General features: G+C 41.7%; 1 protein-coding gene across 1 annotated transcript in view; it reads right to left on the bottom strand.

Annotated features, from left to right (window-relative positions):
* Nucleotides 1–1,035: 1,035 nt before the first annotated feature.
* The window catches only part of unc5b (unc-5 netrin receptor B), a 60,727-nt gene continuing 43,194 nt past the window's right edge, over nucleotides 1,036–18,568 (bottom strand). The window contains exons 2-17 of the mRNA XM_066679822.1: nucleotides 17,986–18,210; nucleotides 17,243–17,386; nucleotides 16,983–17,086; nucleotides 16,429–16,609; nucleotides 15,581–15,748; nucleotides 15,014–15,178; nucleotides 14,194–14,226; nucleotides 9,833–10,027; nucleotides 9,091–9,453; nucleotides 8,691–8,778; nucleotides 7,714–7,882; nucleotides 7,030–7,269; nucleotides 6,743–6,892; nucleotides 5,274–5,438; nucleotides 4,944–5,122; nucleotides 1,036–4,215 (exon numbers count right to left, since the gene is read on the bottom strand). Of these exons, the coding sequence (XP_066535919.1) occupies nucleotides 4,050–4,215; nucleotides 4,944–5,122; nucleotides 5,274–5,438; nucleotides 6,743–6,892; nucleotides 7,030–7,269; nucleotides 7,714–7,882; nucleotides 8,691–8,778; nucleotides 9,091–9,453; nucleotides 9,833–10,027; nucleotides 14,194–14,226; nucleotides 15,014–15,178; nucleotides 15,581–15,748; nucleotides 16,429–16,609; nucleotides 16,983–17,086; nucleotides 17,243–17,386; nucleotides 17,986–18,210 (2,735 nt within the window). The 3' untranslated portion in view covers nucleotides 1,036–4,049. The remainder of the gene's footprint in view (nucleotides 4,216–4,943; nucleotides 5,123–5,273; nucleotides 5,439–6,742; nucleotides 6,893–7,029; nucleotides 7,270–7,713; nucleotides 7,883–8,690; nucleotides 8,779–9,090; nucleotides 9,454–9,832; nucleotides 10,028–14,193; nucleotides 14,227–15,013; nucleotides 15,179–15,580; nucleotides 15,749–16,428; nucleotides 16,610–16,982; nucleotides 17,087–17,242; nucleotides 17,387–17,985; nucleotides 18,211–18,568) is intronic.

Below are 18,568 nucleotides of genomic sequence, written 5' to 3'. Positions count from 1 at the left end.
GCACGGTGGCACAGCAGGTAGTCTCGCAGTCACACAGCTCCAGGGACCTGGAGGTTGTGGGTTCGATTCCCGCTCCGGGTGACTGTCTGTGAGGAGTTGGTGTGTTCTCCCTGTGTCTGCGTGGGTTTCCTCCGGGTGCTCCGGTTTCCTCCCACAGTCCAAAAAGCATACGTTGGTAGGTGGATTGGCGACTCAAAAGTGTCTGTAGTTGTGAATTTGTGTCTGTGTTGCCTTGTGAAGGACTGGCGCCCCCTCCAGGGTGTATTCCTGCCTTGCGCCCAATGATTCCAGGTAGGCTCTGGACCCACCGCGACCCTGAACTGGATAAGCGGTTACAGATAATGAATGAATGAAAAGCCTGCACTTCTGTAAGCCATTTAGCAGTTCTATTAAATAAAACTTAGCATAAACTAGTGCTGGGCGATATGAGTGTAAATAGTTATCAGAATTAATTGAACATTTTACCTTGATTACGAATAATGAACAATATTATTTTTTGCCCTCAGAAATCACTGTCATTAATATGTTCATGGCTAGTTTTTTCTAATGAGAAAAATGAGGCATGCAATATTCATATTTTGTGATGTGATTGTGCTTCAAGTGTTTGAAAACAATGGTGGTATTAACTGTGGTTGGTGAATCAATTTTTTATTTTATAGTCGAAATATGTCCAAACGACAGACACATTTTTATTTGTTCTAGTTGCTCGGTTGGCGTTGGTGTTTAGGTTCTCTTCCATGTTGCTTCCATGCGGCTGATTGGATGGGGCAGAATCACATGACTGTGGTTTTTAGGGGACAGTACATGAACACACAGTAGAGGACATATTAACAGAACTAAATAAAGTGGATGAACTGAACAGCAAGTTTACTTTGATTATCTGAAGTTCTGTTTGTTGATTTTGATTCATTTTCGCTTAATTACCCAGCCCTACATAATTCTCACAGGACATCACTCATGTTTTGTTGTGTGCACTGTACTGAACAGAAAAAGAGACAGAAGCATTTTTCTTGTTAAACTAGGAAATATAATTTATTGCATAAAAATTATATTTAGTTACAGTAAGAAGGCTAAACATTTATGTACAATAGAACTTTAAAAAGGTCTGAGTTCTGGTTTCCCCTCTTGAAGAATTACATCTGAACAAAATGGGGTCAATTTCATCCTCAAGGGTGCTCCAGCAAATAGCAACCAACATCCTGAAAGAAGTGGATCCTGGCGTGGGCAGGCCTGAAGAGAATGCAGCTGATGTTTCATCCCTGAATGACCACCAGAGATTGCGTCTGACATGGGAGAAGGTTGCACTCCACGGTGCATCCAAAGCTGAAAGGCTGCATGTGCTTTTGGGCTTCCTTTACAGTCTTCATCATCTCAGTTCGCAAAGATACTTTTCGTGTGGAGGTGTTTATTTAATCCTCCTCATAAACAAATGTGTTTTCAGTTCTTCTTTTATTGATGATGCCATGCCTCTACACTGCTCGGCTGCAGCAGAGGGCACACACAGCTCTGCCAGAAGCCCTCTCCCAGGAGTCATTTTGGATTGTTTGTTGCTGCTGAGGGGCCTTTGAGAACCTTTTTGCCCCTAAGCCCTGCTACAGCATATGCCAGTAGTACAACAAGAAAATTATTCCCAATCTCGCACTTACACATCAAAGAGAAAACTTAAAGAGGTCTGCAAATTCACTTGTGTTCTGTACTTGCATAGAACTTACAAAGACATAAAAAAGAAATAGCTACAAAATGAAGAGACCCATTTAACCAGCACACATTCAATAGCACGAGGCCAAGAGCCCGTACACACACACACACACACACACACACACAGACAGAGGGCTAGAACCACTCTTTCAGAGAGATGGACAGATACTGCTTATATATTTTTTTTCTTCTGGATATCTCAACACTTTTACAAAGAAAGGGTTATGAAGAAAAAAGAAAAAAGAAATACGCTTATGATGCAGCATCAGAAAACATATGCTTCAAAAATGACAGCATGGACAAGAGATGATAAAAAGGCCCATGACAGCCATGGCTGTTAGTTTCACACCACTGTAACATTTCTAACCCACAGTCGGAGCAGGCAGCGAATGTGACAAACTGCAGTCAAAAGAGCAGCCATGCCATTTCGAAAGGCTACGTTTTATAACTTAACAGAAGGCCTACAGTTGGCTGACCTTCGAATCTGAACAGTGATTAATGCCACCAGCTGAGTTACAATGCTTCTGTGTACTTATCCAAACCATCACTTAAATCTAGACTTCACATTCTTCTCATGCCTGCTTCAATGGCTAAAATTACAATTTTACTCATGAAGTATAATACAGCATTTAGAAAAGCTGACCACAAAATAACTCCTTTAAGCACATTAAGACCACTCCCTGCTGGTCTGCCTGCCAGTAGAAACGCAATGCAATAGCAGCCAAGCACAGACGCAGATCAGAGAATCTATTCATGAACGTAACAGCAGATACAACAAGGAGAGTGAAAGAAAGAACAATCCACTAATATGGACAATAACTTAAAAAAGTGCGTTCCCTATAGGAAACTTCTTGTCGGAAAGCTCTTCTGCATTATATATGATGGACTGAAGAGAAGATTTAATTAAGAGCAACCAAGATACTATGGTTCATAGAAGTATTAGACCAAAGTAGAAAAGAAAAACCAGTAAATACAATTCGGTCCTCTTACAAAGACATATCCATGCCAAGGATTTTACCAGTCAAAGTACTGTCAGGTTCACCGTTAGCTGTTCTCTGCGTTGTACGAGAAGTGACTGAAAAAGAAAACCACTCTCAGTGTCACTGGGTGGACGTAGTTTGGCTTTTTGCATTCCCTAGTCTTGTGTGATGACGGTGTGTCTGCGTGTATGGATTTGGACATAATCTCAGTGGACCAAAAAATGTGCCTCATGCAGCATTTCTTTTCTTACACTTGGTTGTCCTCCAGCCTTAATGACAGCATCTGTTCTGTCAGATAAAGATAATTACGCCACTCTCTTGAGATGAGCCTCCCTTCTTGCTCTTTTTAGCCATTTCTATCCCAAAACTAGGTCCAGTCTTCATGTGTGCCTGTTTTAACACTTAACCTGATGTTCTCAACTGAGAAATGGCATTGAGGTCTGGTGATTTCGCCGGCCAGTCAAATTGTCCAGGAGTTAAAGCAAGTCTATTAAATCTGTTGCATACAGACACCTAACGGTTGTAATCCTGCAAATGTGGAATGACTGTATTGTATCCCGCTCTCACATGGAGCACAATAAGTGTGAAAGAGTGGGCTAAAGTAGACAGGAACTCAGCAGATTGGTGACAGAACTGGCACAATCATTAAGGCAAGAAAACACATAACCACGTTTTAGAGAAGAAATGATCCATGTGACTTTTTTTTTCCTTTTTCCAGGCAGCCTATTATATGTGTGTGGCTTGTGGAGCTTGAGACACTGCTCAGGGTAAGCAGAGTCTGGATGATGGCTGACTTCCAATGATCTCTAGGAAACAATGCTCGAGCGATATTTAATCACACGCTTTCACACTGGGCTTCCAGCATCTACATAGATGGAAGTGGGTGTGTGTGGGTGAAGGGGTGTAAAAGAAACTAAAATGCATGGAAAATGAAACGTTCCTTGGGCTGTGAGCTTATACAGTACGTATGGTTTACACAGGTATATCAAATCTCAACTTTTCCACATGGATAGGAATTTGAAAAAACAAACAAAAGAAAATCTTGATCTACTCCAAATGACACTGCTCATTTCTGGTCCACCAATGATTCCCAATGGTTTGGTTCCATTTGCTACTGCTGAGAACAGCATTGTATATCAGAGTGGGAGCTCCTCCAGCCAGTGGCAGCCTGCCTCATGTGCTTGGGCACTACATCCTCTGGGGTTCTGTCTGCACGCACTGGGGTTGAGGTATTATAGGCGAGTCATGGTGGTGTGTGGGAACAAGGTTTGTGCACTGGTGTAGTTTCCTCTTGCCCATCCACTGGCATTAATGGCTGCTTTTATTCACGGTGACGAATTTCTCTGCTTCTCATGCTTTATGATTACCCAATCAGCAATCCCCATCTGTCGTCATGACAACCAAGACCTCACTCTTGCCCATCTCTTCAAGAGCGGTCGCCAGGGAGACCAGGTCTGCGTCACCCTGGTGACAGGCTTCCCACAGGTCGAGCAGCACACCTGTGGGGCTTGGTTTAGTGGCAAAGTAGTTCAGGTACCTGAGCCAGAGACAGGGACAACAGCATTAAACAAAGGCAAAACACGACATATTTTTTTCCAAATTGTTTGACTTTAAAGTATAAATTGAAGACGGAAAAAGTGGAGATGGTAGGCAATTCATGTAAACCTCAGTTAAAAAGCACATATTTAGACAGCATTGATCCTATTTGAAATACTGTTATACATGTCCTGAAGAATCTCTGCTGGAGAAAAGGCAACGCTCTACAAGAAGGAAAGACCCACTTTCATACTGAACAGCTGGGAGCAACCAGTATGAGTTAAACGTTTCCTTTGAGTTCTTTAAAGAAAAACCCACCCAGAGTACAGCAAAAACAATAGACAACTAATCAAACTCTATTACTGTCTTCCACTGCTCTAAGGTTCTGCACATAAGCTTTTCTTTCATCATGCTTCCTTCCTAAGGGATCTTCAGCTTTTTTTTAAACAAGCAGATGAACATTGAAGTCTTATGCTGTTAAAAATAATCTCTTTTGAAACTAGCACACCTGTAGTACGCTCTTCCAACTATTTATCATTAGTCTCCTTACAGGTTCAGAAATTAACATCTTGTCTGTCTTATATTCCTCAGCATATAAATAAGACATTAAAATAAAAAAGTAACAGCCATTACTGATAGGGATTTAATACGAACATCCTCCCCTTTTCATCATTTCATTTATTTTCTGTAGACAAACACCCAAACACACACTCATGCCCGAGCACACACCTGTCAAATCCCAAGCTGTGTGCAAGCAGTCTCCAGTCACAGCCACGGGCACTGGGAGCATCCAGACTGGCACATATCTTTTGGCGGATGGAGGTGGGAAGGCGGAAGGCATAAGGGCCCACCTGAGAGGAGGGCAGGCACGTCCCTCCCGCAGGCAGTGGCGAATGAGGTGGCAATGTCTGAAAGGGAATCACACCAAACGCCAGATGAACACGTTTATTTTATTATAAAGGTTTATCATTTTACCGGCTATGTGATGTCTTAATAAAAACCACAAAGCAGCCTTAGCACCATCTTCACTTTGTAAAACTCTTCCTCATTTTCCCATACCTCCTGGATGTCCGTGTGCAGCTGAAATATCTGTCCCTCTCCCTCCACCTGTCTGACACAGATTTTGCAGCTGAGCTGGGACACAGCCAGGCTGCCTCGCTCCAGGCTGAAGGTGCAGTGTAGAGGCCGCTGGCTCCCACTCCAGATATGATAAAATGGGATCTCCTACACACACAGGAATTACAGAATTAAGGACTTATAAAGGGGGTAATAAACATATTATCAGTATGAAGAAAATATTTTGATTTCATTTTGTTGAGGATTTACATTTTGACATTTGCCTGAATGTAGCACATTTACATTTTTAATTACGAAAACTGGAATTGTGTTTAGTGTATTGTCCTCATTTGGCTGGTGTATGTTATTCCTGTTTAATAAACAAGGTAAAGAAAAAGTTAAGAAACAAATGTGGTAATAGATGCACAATTTAAAGTACCACAACAAGGAAAGGTTTACTTTTCAAACTACTTATAATTACTTACTTTAAAGCCCTATTACTGAAACTGTGAGTAAAGGTTTAAGCGACCTTTTCTAAGTGCCCTTTTGTAAGATGTCACCACATAAAAGCTGGCTAATTTTTCTGTGCACCGTGGACACAGTCTACATCACCACCTACATATTTAGAGCCCGTTCCCATTTCTCTGCATTTCAGCACCATTCTTAGCTCTAGACATATGGGTCTAATCAGCAATAAGCATCCTCCATTTATCATTGCATTTCCTCAAAGTTTAATTCAATTTTAGTATCATACAAACGTATGTTACATATGTATTCACTGTCACTTTAATGCGAACAACCCCAAGGTCCAGTTAGAGAAAATCTTCTCAAGCCAAGGTCCGGAACATAATCTATAACTTGCTTTATGATCAGTGCCAAATCCTGCATATTGAAGTAGACTTGTATTTATAGCAACATTTTATGTAAATAGTAATTAACAATTGAATGCTTTTCCATAACTTATCATTTTTCTGATTGGCTCTTTCTACTGAAGGGCGGGACTTTATCTGTTAACAGTATCCATGTTCAGAGTTAGAAGAATTTCAACCAGTAATCGTTCCCTTCTTTTTAAAGTTTCTGGTTTTACCTCACACAATGCTGTCATCCCGAAAGTGTCCCAAAATAGCTTTTTTCATGCCCCATGGGCTTTTTTTACTAGTGGTGTCTGGAGCACTTCCCTGTGTGTGTCACTCATTCGAGGCACAGCGCTCTCACCATAACACAGGTCTGATTGACTGAGTAGCCTCACGTATGATATGCAGAAACATCAGGTGGTTTCCTGGAGTGCTAAAACTAAACCGTAATGACTAGAAGTCACTAGACTAGAAATGACTAGAAGTCACACCCTTTAAAACAAACTCTTTGCTCAATTTTAAACAGCTCTTAATAGTTTATCAGTTACAGGTCCAGGTCCGGATAGGACAGCGTCTGCGCCCCTACAGTGACCCCTGCCCTACAGGGTCAATTCATACCTGATACTTGGCAAGAAGTTTGCTTCTCCAATGAGAGTGTGGGATGTCATGGATTGACAGCCGCAGGTTATGGTAACTGTCCTTAAACAGGAGTGACTTGGGTTCTTCTAGCAACACCCCACCAAGACTTCGCTCCAACTCTAATACTTCCTGCAGGGAAAGGTCAGAAGAGGTCAGAAACATGACTGATCTAAAGGAACTCTTTCATTGAAGAGTCTGAATGAAAACTGTGTGACTGCTATTTAACTAGACAGTTCATGAATAAAAAAAGGCACTGACAGACTAACCTTTAGGGCATGTGCAGTGTCATGAATGCAATAGATTCTCAGGCTGTAGTCTAGTGAGAGGCAGGGGGCTCGGGGAGCAAAGAGAGCCAGCTGAAGCCTCTTGCAGGCAGGCTGAGGTGGGACTGACTGACCCACTAGCCCATAGGTTCCTAACTGCTCTATCAGAACGTGACAGCTCCGTTCCTCCACCTGCAGGTAACACGGTGACGACAGACTCTCCTCTCCCACTGTCAGCACCTCCTAGTAGCGAGGTGAAAAACAGATATTTAGTGAAAAATACAGATAAAAACTGGAAGAATTTAACCACACATTTCCAATGAATATTTTGCAGAAACTCTCACACACATTTATTCAAAAATATGATGTAATAAATAATTATCAACTCACAGTTAAATAGAAAATATAATGTCACAAGTATTACTGCTATTTATTGTGAATATTATTAATTATGTAAACTTATGATATTTTACATTACATTACAACTACATTACATTACAATTATAGATGATGGAGAATGCTTGGCCTGGGGAAAGCTGTAGCATACTTTGAAAACGAAACTTATTTATTGTAAATTGATACACCAGAAAGTAACATCTAAAATAATACAGTTTGGCTATGTTTAGGTTTTATTTTGTGGTATAGGTATGAATGCAGTAATCTGCTCCATGGCTCCTCTGTACTGACCTCCCAGGCCCCTTGGTTTGTCTGGGTCTTGAGAGTGAGGCTCCAGTCAGGGGGTTCCAGCTGAGCGCAGTGGGGTAGAGTGAGGATGACTGGGCGGCTCAGCAGCATGCCTGAGGGCCCGCAGCTCACCACTGGACTCAGCACTGTCTGACCACCCTCAGATGGCAACCTGACACAGACCACACAAAACTAATGAGCCCACCCATTTAAATGAGTCCATAAGCCCACCTATTTAAGCATGAGAGCATGATTTCATCCATTTAAACATGAGTGGACGAGCATATGCTTTTAAACATTCATTTACAGGAGTCCATGAGTCCATCTATTTAAACACGAGCCAATGATTCTGCCCATTTAACCAATGTAAGTTAAACAATAAGAAACATATTCAGCAGAGACAAATAACTACATACTATGTGCATATCAACATGACCTAGTTTTGTCCTTTACTGTACAGGCTCTATTTATCCTCAGCAGACAAGAAAAAACTATAATAGTAAATGACCTGAGCTCAGTAAGAGAATATTCAGGACAACTAAAACACTATCAATATGGTAAACGGGGCACAGAGAGTTGTAGAGTCTATGAAGCAGTGAGAGAACGGTAAGATAGAGAACCCACTCCAGCTAATGTTGGTTTTGACAAAAGACCTTAATGAGACATTCCAAAACAAAAAACTGCCTCAGCCGAAAACCACACAAATACATCAGTTTAACTGCTGTCATGTCAGATATCTGTCTTTTTTTCCTCTCTTATATGTACTGAAGTGCTGTCATTTAGGCCACAGCATGCTTGTAGTTAAAAACAGCTCTAGAAGGGCTGTAGAGATTTACTGAATTAGTGTGTCTGCAATAGCAACAAGTGAAGCAGCAAATGCCAGCTAAATGAAAGCCCAGGCTGTGACAACTTAGAGAGGGAGAGGGGAGAGACAGTCATTGTATAAACAGTGGGATAACATTTTAAAGGGGCTGACTTACGAAGTCTTCTCCCATTTGTTGATGATGAGATACATATCATAGAACTTCCCCTGGGGAATTGTCCCTGGAGGCACCAGTAAGCTCACACCTACGAGCCACACATAGAAAGAGAAAGATTGGAACATTTACATATGTGCAATCTAACAAGGCCTATTGCAGAAAGTCTTATAGCCTGGATAGGGATGCTCATATGCTTCACAGCTATGAAGTCATTTGCTTTATTCAAAGATAGTACATATGTAGCATGCAGACTTACGTACTAATAACTAAAAATGACATCTGTAGAAAATATTTAAATTAAGGTACCCTATGTACAGTCCCACAATGACATAGTTACTATATATATATATATATATATATATATATATATATATGTGTTCAGAAAGAGAGAGTGAATTGCCTGTGTTAGGGATGGCGAGGCGGCCTCCAAGGCACCCCATCGTGGCACTGGCACTGTACCCTGGCTCTCCAGGCAGAGTATGTCCATGGGTGTCTCGCCCACTGCCCACTGTCTTTAAGCTCATGATATCTCCATCAGAAGAGCCTGGGCCAGCAGGCAGCTCCACAGAAGACATGGTGGAGGAGTCGTAAACCTTTATTTTTAAGCCGGGCAGGGGGTCCAGCAATGGAGAGGTGGTCATGGGGATCTTGTGGTGGGAATCCAAGGTACTCTGCTGCAGTGAGGAGAAGAGCGGCGCCCGGAACGTCCCAGCACTGGCCGTCAGGTCAGGTGGAGCTGAGGGGTGCAGCAGATGGGGGTTATCTAATGAAGGAAGCAACAAAGACAGAAAAGAGTGTTTCTCTGAAGATAGAGGGGGAAAAAGAAAGCGGGGTTTTTCAGTGTGGTTTAAAAAAGTTGTGGCAAAAGCTGCCTAAGGAATGAAAGCATTAAAGAGAGGGAAGGATTTGCAAGTGCGCTCATATAGAGGAGTTCAGGGAGATTAAATGCAGTTGAAGGGAGAGAAAGAGCCAGAGACAGCGGGAGGAATGTGAGTGAGCAGCTGAAGAGGATTAAAAAGCTAAGATATGGCTGAAAGAAAAAAGAAGCAGTTTATACTGAGGTTTGACAGAGTGAGAAGGAGAGGTAATAAGCAATGGAGAGGAATGAGAGAAGGGGAAAAGAACAGACAGAAGGATCTCACCTTGTCTTGGTGGCTTGTAGTTGCCAGGGTGGAAGGCTGCAGTCAGGGCAGATGAGGAGTCGGTGATGTCGCCGTGGAGATGGCGACAGCTGCGGCGGTAGGCTAGGATGCCCACACACAACACAAGGATCACACACAGGAGCAGAGCCCCCACCAGCCCGGCATATACTGCCACCCCTGCACCAGAGTCCAGCGCTGATGAGGAAACAACACATAATTCAAGATACTCAACCTCCATATGCAGCTAATTTACATGTGAATACATTACACCAAACAACTGTAAATTGGCTTCACTTCTTGGCAATAACTGTGTTAATATACGTTTTATTCGTGTGGCAAGATTTACAGGCCATTTATTTTGTACTTAATGAAGTACTGTGCAAAAGTCACAGACCAGCCTTAATTTATTTAAATTTCAGTAGAACCCACCATTAAGTACAAGTTTTAATTTTTCATTTATTTTTAGGAGACATGAGGAGGCTGGAGATAAATTATCCATTTGCACTTGCATAAGAGGACGGTCCAAAGAAGTAACAACATGGGATTAAAAATATTCTTAAAGAGGACATATTATGAAAACAACGAATGTGAATTTTAACTGTAGTATCTGCTGAGAGTGGTCCTACAGTGCTGGATCTTTGTGGTATATCGACTAAAGCATGGCGTAGAGGTTTCACTTAGACCACAGAGCAATTATTTATTCTGTGAAAAAAAGCTATGTCACATTTAGATGATGCAGGAGAAGAAAATGCAGCCCACTACTAAGAGAAGTAAATTTCTCAAAGCCTCTCAAAAAGAATGACAGCTGTGATGAAGGCAAAGGGTGGACACATTAGATATTAAACGAATATAGAATATGTTATGTTCTTCTGTGGACGTTCCTGTCTAGCTGTCTGATAAATATATGTTTTCTGATTTATTCCTGAAGGCAAACAAAAGAACTTGTGCTTAATGGACATTTAACAGGAAATAAAATATATAATAGGTGGTTTCTGTCTTGGTTGTCATGGTGGCGCAGCAGGTAGTGTCGCAGTCGCACAGCTCCAGGGACCTGGAGGTTGTGGGTTCAAGTCCCACTCCAGGTGAATATCTGTGAGTAGTTTAGTGTGTTCTCCCTGTGTCCGCGTGGGTTTCCTCCGGGTGCTCCGGTTTCCTCCCACAGTCCGAAAAAACACATGTTGGTAGGTGGCTTGGCGACTCAAAAGTGTCCATAGGTGTGAGTGTGTGTCGCCCTGTGCAGGACTGGCGCCCCCTCCAGGGTGTGTTCCTGCCTTGTGCCCAGTGATTCCACTGCAACCCTGAACTGGATAAGTGGTTACAGACAATGAATGAATGGTTTCTGATGTTTGCACATTACACCAGTTGTCTCCCATGCTGGTGCTATGGTAACCCTGCACTGCACACGCTTTCAAAGGAGAATGTAATGAAGCAAAGTGTCTGTGTTTCAAAGTTAGAGATCATTTAACATCAATTCCCATACATTATAAACATTCTGATTTAAGAAAAACAGACAGCAGATATATTTGGGCCGAATCTGTGTCACTTTTAGCAACTACTTCTCAGTTACAGCACTGGCACATAGACGTGGAAGAAATGTCATGAGCGAGGCTTGACTTGGGTTACCGTGGGTAATGTGTGGGCTAGATGTGAGCCAAGTGTCAATATAAGGTGGTCCTGTGGTTGAGTTTAGGCAGCCAGACTCACCCTGTGTCAACAACAACATTCAAGGCCAAATGTGGAACATAAGTCAGCTGCAGATGTGCCATATTTTGGCCAGATATTAACTGCTATCTGAGAAATAAATTGATAGTATAATTTGTTGACAATAATCTAGCTTGTGTTTCTTATTCTCAAGCAGCAGGAGGTAGTCCACAATCCAACTATAATAAAGTCACATGATCTTTTCGTACCCCCACCGCACCCTCAAACCCAAACCAATCCAGCTCAAGAAGAAAGTAAAAAAGAAAAAAAGGAATATAAAGTTGTGAAACTAAAAAACACAATCAGACGGGAAGGAGAAAGAAGAAGACGATGCAAATGAGCAGCGAGAAAGTAAGAAGACGACAAAAGTGGGCAGAGGTATGGAACGCTGCCTACATGAAAATGACAGCAGGGCTACAGTAGCAGTGAAAGAGAGGGAGCAAGAGAAGAAGATGAAGAAGAATAGAGGGGAAAGAGTTGAGAGGATGGCAGCAAGGGGCAAAGGGGCTCACGTGGCAGGGCAGAAGCAAATCCGACAGCCGTCGTAACTTATTATCCTAAACGGAGGAGTGGCGAATTAGGTGCATTACTTTTCAGCCTTGCCAGTTCCCAGTGTCACATTGATCTCTGAATATTAGCATCACTGCAGCTGTAAGCTACACTGCTGAATGCACAGAGCCAGAGAGCTGTGCACTCATTAGATGCCACATGTCTCAAAGCACTGCTCAATTTCTCAACCAAGCAGGCATATGCATTATATATCACCCTCCCAGTATGTACATATTTATTTTTAATGCATCAATCTGCATGGAATTTTGATTCAGCCTCCAGAAAAGTGCTGATATTACAAAGCAATCCAAATCGCCTCTAATGTTTTCATAATTACTTTTTTTGCATTCGCCAAAGGATAAAGTGCTTAATCTTATTCTTGCCATTAGTCATCTTAACTTCATTAAGCAAAGAATCTATTCTTAAAATTGTTAATGTTTATTTTACAACTGAATCTTCCTCCATCACTAAAAGATGCCTCTTATGGCTTACAGTCTCCCAGAAATCTATTCTTAACAGAGGTTAATAAGCAAGTACTCTTACGTAAACGGTATGACTATTTTCTTTGTCTACATTTATCTTGGTATTAAAGGGTAACAATGCCCCCAGTTGTCACTTAATTCAACCAAAAGCTGAATAGGGAGGGGCCGTTGTTTGGGGCACCGTTGAAAGGGGTGGGGCTCTGCTGCAATGTCTGTTTATTCATTACATTACAAAAGTGAAAGAATCACATGAGACCAATGCGGCAAAAAAAAGTGCAAGTAAGCACATACCTATTCTTCAGTACGAGTGAGGCATAAAGGGGAGGCGGGAGGGGTGTCAGGGGACTCACTAATTTGCATATTATTATGTGTCATTGTACTTCATTATGGACATTACAGTACAATTAAAGCATGTAACTAGAAATTCATTCATTCAACTTCTGTAACCATTTCATCACGATCAGGATTCCTGTGAATCCGGAGGCCACCTGGAATCCATCAAAGTGCTATCACATATTCACACCTGTCGACCATTTCACACAGCCCATCCGCCTATCACCTATGACCTAGCAAAATTGGTTTCTGGACGGTAGGAGGAAACCAGAGCAGCCGGAGGAAACATGACGCGGACACGGGGAGAACACACCAAACTTCTCAGACAGCGTCCGAAAGAGAGTTTGAACCCAGGACCCCAGGACCCTGGAGCTGTGTTGAAGCAACACTATCTGTAATGCCACCTTGCTGCTCCTATAACAGGGCGGTTTAACTAAATTGTGAGCTATCAAAACCATGACAAATTCCAGCTATTAAGCTAAAGTAGGACATAGTAATTTTTCTCATAACTAAAAAATGAACTGGAGTTACAATGGTAGTAAATACAAACACTTTTTTTCACTGTAATATTAAATAAATGGGAAAGTAAATCAGAAATAGGAAATGTATGGAAAGAAGCCAATAAAACATTAATAAGTATCATGGCTTATTTTACAGCCCAAATTCAGCCTTCTAGGTAGAAACTCTTGGAGTTTGTATTCCACTTTCCTTACTCTAATAACTAAAATTTAAGGGGGTGTAATAGAACTGCAGGCTGCAGTGCCTCCTGTTATAAAAAAAGCATACTGTGGCTTTATTTATTCCTGCTGTTAGGTTTAGCAAATTATACCAAGTTTCTCTCATGTTCAAAAGAATGTGCTATTGATATTTGTGCTCTTTTCAAAGCCTTGAGTCACTACTGTGGTCTAAAATATTCTCTCCCTCACAGGAAAATTATGCAACATGGGAGACCATTATAGGATTACACACAGAACAAGGTAGAACAGGGCAGTGTGCTGTGAATCCTGTAGTGAGTTAGATTAGACACGACATGAATGCACTGATGCACACGCGCACGCGCACACACACACACACACACACACACACACACACACACACTGAAAGATGCACCTCAATGGGTACTATTGCATGGATACACTTCCACAGCCTCTTACATGCAAGCATATGTCTTGCACACACACACACACACACACACACACACACACACACACACTACACAGACATGGACAGAGATCGGGGTGAAAAGTAGACTCATAATCTGTGCAAGAAAACAAAGACATGAAAAAATGAACTTACGATGGCTTGTGTGTTCAACAGAAATCTTTTTATCTGTTAGAAAAAAAGAAAAACAAATAAAAAAAAGAGTAACAGAAAGAATGAAAATAAATTATGAATGAACTGGTCATGCACTCTGCAGATTTGAGATGACCACAAAGAAAATGAAACAGAACAAAACAGGGTTAAAGGTGTTATTTTGTAATGATTTGAACAGAACAAAACAGTACTCAGTAAACTGAAGTAAAAGGTTAACTGAGTAAACTGGATCTGCAGAAGATGAACAAATGAGTGAGTGAATGTGAGTCTGGCTGCATTATTGATGCTGAAACCTAAGAATGGACTCAAAACACACACACACAGCTAGCCACCAGCGCATCATGTGTGCGTTTGTGTTTCTATAGTATAGGATTTCAGGAGTGTACATGGTGAGGTACATATGTGTCATCAGCTTGGCTCATCCCAAATCAGCCCCTAGGACAGCAACAGAGTGTCAGAATAAATCTACTGCATCCCCACATGTCTAATGTTAGCTGATTTCTCTACTGTCTTGTGTTCTGCCCATGAGGGTCTTGCCGCAAAATCCACCAAATTTACCTCATTCACCATCTGTGCTCTAAACCTGCCTCACTGTGAACTACGGGGTACATCTGTAACAGCAACAAAAACAGTAAAATACACCCCCTTTAATGTCTGAATTTTCACAGTGAGAGCTTGGGGACATCCATGGTAATCTCCAAATGTAAACTAGTGGTAACCATGAAAAATACGAATTTTAATTGCATCTAGTGTCTAGCTCTGTGTGGTCCACTGGTATGCTGTTGTAGATCATGTGACTCACTGCGGGCACATAGTCCCTCTGTGCAGTTCTTGCTCTCCATCACGCTGCCGCTGCAGTGGCGTCCTCCGTTACTTGGTGGAGGCGCCTGACACTCGCGGCTCCGCCAGTGTGTGCACTCGGTACCACATGCTGACCATTTTGCCCACTCTGTCCAGCCTCCGTCCACTGGAAAATGACACATAGCACTGTAAAGAGCTTATCTCAGAAGGAATATAAAAAATATATTAACAAATACTTTTAAAATTAATATGCATTTGAAAATGCTGGCTATCATTTATGCAGTGGGAACATTTGATGAGAAATGAGCAAAAATGAACAGAAATTTTGAAAAGCAAGTTGAAAATGAACATATGTCAAAGGCTTTCCATCATCTATGTATCCAACAAGTACCCAGTATCTTACTTCTGTAAACTATATTTTGTAAGCTATTTTGCTGTGTGGTGGTCTTTTACTGAGCATATATCTTGTTGTAAGCAAGGTGTTTCTATTTGTCACTCCTCTGTCTGTGTATAGTAGTTTGTGCATATCTTGTTGAATCGGGAATTGACAAGTTCTAGTCTGTTTCACCTGGACAGAGGGTGGTGCAGGTGACTCTTTGAAAGGGCGGACCCTCACAAAAAGCTCCTCCATTTAACGGTGCTGGATTGGTGCAACTACGTGTCCGTCGCTGCCAGCCACGCCCGCAACGAGCATTGCACTCTGACCACTCTGTCCAGGATGACCAGCCACCACTCACTGAGAAAAAACACACACACACACACACAAACACACACACAAGCACAAACACACAAGCAGATGAGGAATGCACTGACAGAACATTCTGGATTCACTCAAACTCCTTGTCAAAACAGCAGCTGGGCTCACAGTTTGCTCTGTGGGGAATGGGCCACATTAACTATAGTAACTGGACTGTGAACAACACAATGCAGCAAAGAGCCTTTCTATTTCACAAGCCTGCACAGGTCATATGTGTCTATCATAGTGGGGTTTTCTGTCTAGTGAGGAATTACATTGGAAACTGAACCATTCAGAGCAAACACATAACAAAAAATAAGACCTTTTCCTGGATACCTTCTAAAAATTGCTTGATTTCCACTCATTCTTTCATTGATCTCTTCATACTTATATATCCCTCCCCCATTCAGGTGACTGTGTATTGTTAGTTAGAAAATGTCAACAAAAGCTTCAATAAAAATGAGTATGATAATGAAAGAATCCGCCAAGCATTTTGAAGCTATGAAAAGACCACAATGAAAACAAAACTATAGAAATGAAATGAAGTGTAATATCTGGTAAATAAAGGTAAATAAATCATCTAAGGCACAAATATATTCCACTGAATAAACAGAAAGTTCAGAATGGAAGCTGTCACATCATATAACTAAGTTTAAGAGCACGATTGCTTGGGTGGTTACCGTAGACAATGAGCGTAGCAGTGCTGCTGCGTCGCTTGGCAACCACGTTTCGGGCAACGCAGGTATAGTTAGCTGTGTCAGAGAGGCGAGCTTGCTTGATGATGAGGTCATGGTCCACGGTCATGAGGAAGTTCGAATCCTGTGCAGGATCAATGAGCTCCTCATTCTTTAGCCATTCCACCTGTGGCATAATGAGAAATCAAAGTCAGCAACATTTATGAGGCAGAAAATAGTGAAATGCAAAGAGGTCAAAAGATGCACTTTAAATCAATATTCGGGGCCATTTTAATGAGTTGCAAGGAACAGTGGCTGTCAGAATCCTTACTTTTCACCTACAGAGTGCATTTAAAGTTTAAGTGAATTTTATTCAATTCAGGTAAGCTATGTATATTTAACAGTGAACGTAACATTTTTCTAAAGCACTGGAGAAATGTGGAGTGGAGAACAACACAGCTAGGAGAATAGCAGGAGTTGGAGACTCTGAAAGAATCTAAATGAGAAGAATAGACAGAGGAGAGACAGGAGGACGAAGAGGAGGGATGAAGGTAATGTACCTCAGCAGGTGGAATGCCCTCTGGTGGGCGGCACTGCAGCAAGACTTCCTGCTCCAGACGCACCTCCCTGCCGAGCGGCTCCTGCTCAAAGTTCTTCCGCAGGTCTAAAGAGCACAGCAGATGGCGAGAGATGCTTTTATGAAGCGTGAAAACTGACAAACAAGCAAAACGTCTCTGAAACTTGCTTAATTTTTTTATGAGTATAAAAAAAATATTAGAGACCTGGCATCGCACATTAAGACTCGTTCTTATATACTCACACGCGATGCGAACATAAGCACGGCGGCTTTTCGTGGTGCCTGCTGAGCTCCAAGCAACGCACTGACACCAGTAATCTTCCAGTCCAAAGAGCTCCTCAACCTGAGTCCTGGACACAGAGATGTCCACTTCACGTACCACCAGACCTAACACACAGTCGCACAATATTACAACCATTAACCCTCACACGTCTGCCCCTAAATTCATAGATTTTTAAGCAAAATTCATTTTTTTAATCAAAGAAGAGGAGAAATTCAGCTGAAAGTGCACCTTTTATAATTTAATGTTCAGGATCAATATTAAGTTTGTAGAAAGAAGAAAAGATCTTTCATTTTCAGTTTGAAACTATATTCAGCATTCAGGCCTCTAGCCTGTGTGCCTCTAGTGGCTGTGCAGATCTAGGTGTTTTATTGCAATTTAAACCACAACCACAACCACAATATAAGTTACGGGATATTTTCCCTTCATGGAGAAGCCTTTCATGATTAGCTTTGTAATAAAGTAAATATGTTTACATTTTTAATGCAATCAATATATTTTAGAATCTATATCGGGAATAGACAAAAGTACAGTAATGAAAAACATAAAACAACAGAATTCATGACTTTTTATTTGAACTCCTCTGTTTAGCTACTGCTTCATGGCTTCAGATAAAACCACCAGTATTTTAGTACGTACACATATATAATTAATTTAGTTTTAAATGTGTACAGAGAGTGTGTGTCTGTGTATGAATGGTAAATACCTGTGACCTGGTCCAGGCTCTCTCTAGTGACGTGGTCATTCTGATTGACCCACTCTCCATTACATTTGAAGTAGATCTGTGTGGCCGGAGACGCCTTGCAGGAGAGTTTGACTGGTCTGTTTTTTACTATGAAGGCGTCCTCCGGCTCACTCTGGAACTCGGGAAGAGGCTCGGCTGGCGCTGATGGAAAGGAATCTGGGAGAACCTCACTGTAGTCACTGCCATCTACACAGGACAAACACAGGAGAATAGTCAAGACAACAGACAGTTAACATCCAGGTAATCTTGTATTTTAGAACCTGATGAAAAGGTATGCAACTTGAGAATTGACTGTATTTCCATCTTATGATGACAAGTGATTCCAAATGTCTGAGCGTAGCTGGGTGGATGGTACTCAAACCATAAATGCAAGTGAATGTAGCTGAGATGACAAAACAGCATAAATGCATACAAGGCTGAGAGAGCCTGAGTGTGAGAGCCCATTTTTACAGTCTTTGACATTTTAAGTGTACAGTGGCGTCAGAGCCCCACTCTGAAGCTAGGCTCATACCCGGCGCGCCGTCCCTGGGGAGTGTAAAGAGGT

The sequence above is a fragment of the Hoplias malabaricus genome, chromosome 8 (genome assembly GCF_029633855.1).
Source record: "Hoplias malabaricus isolate fHopMal1 chromosome 8, fHopMal1.hap1, whole genome shotgun sequence".
Taxonomy (NCBI): domain Eukaryota; kingdom Metazoa; phylum Chordata; class Actinopteri; order Characiformes; family Erythrinidae; genus Hoplias; species Hoplias malabaricus.
Note: the sequence above shows the minus strand (reverse complement) of the source record. Positions and strands in the feature narration are given on the sequence as shown.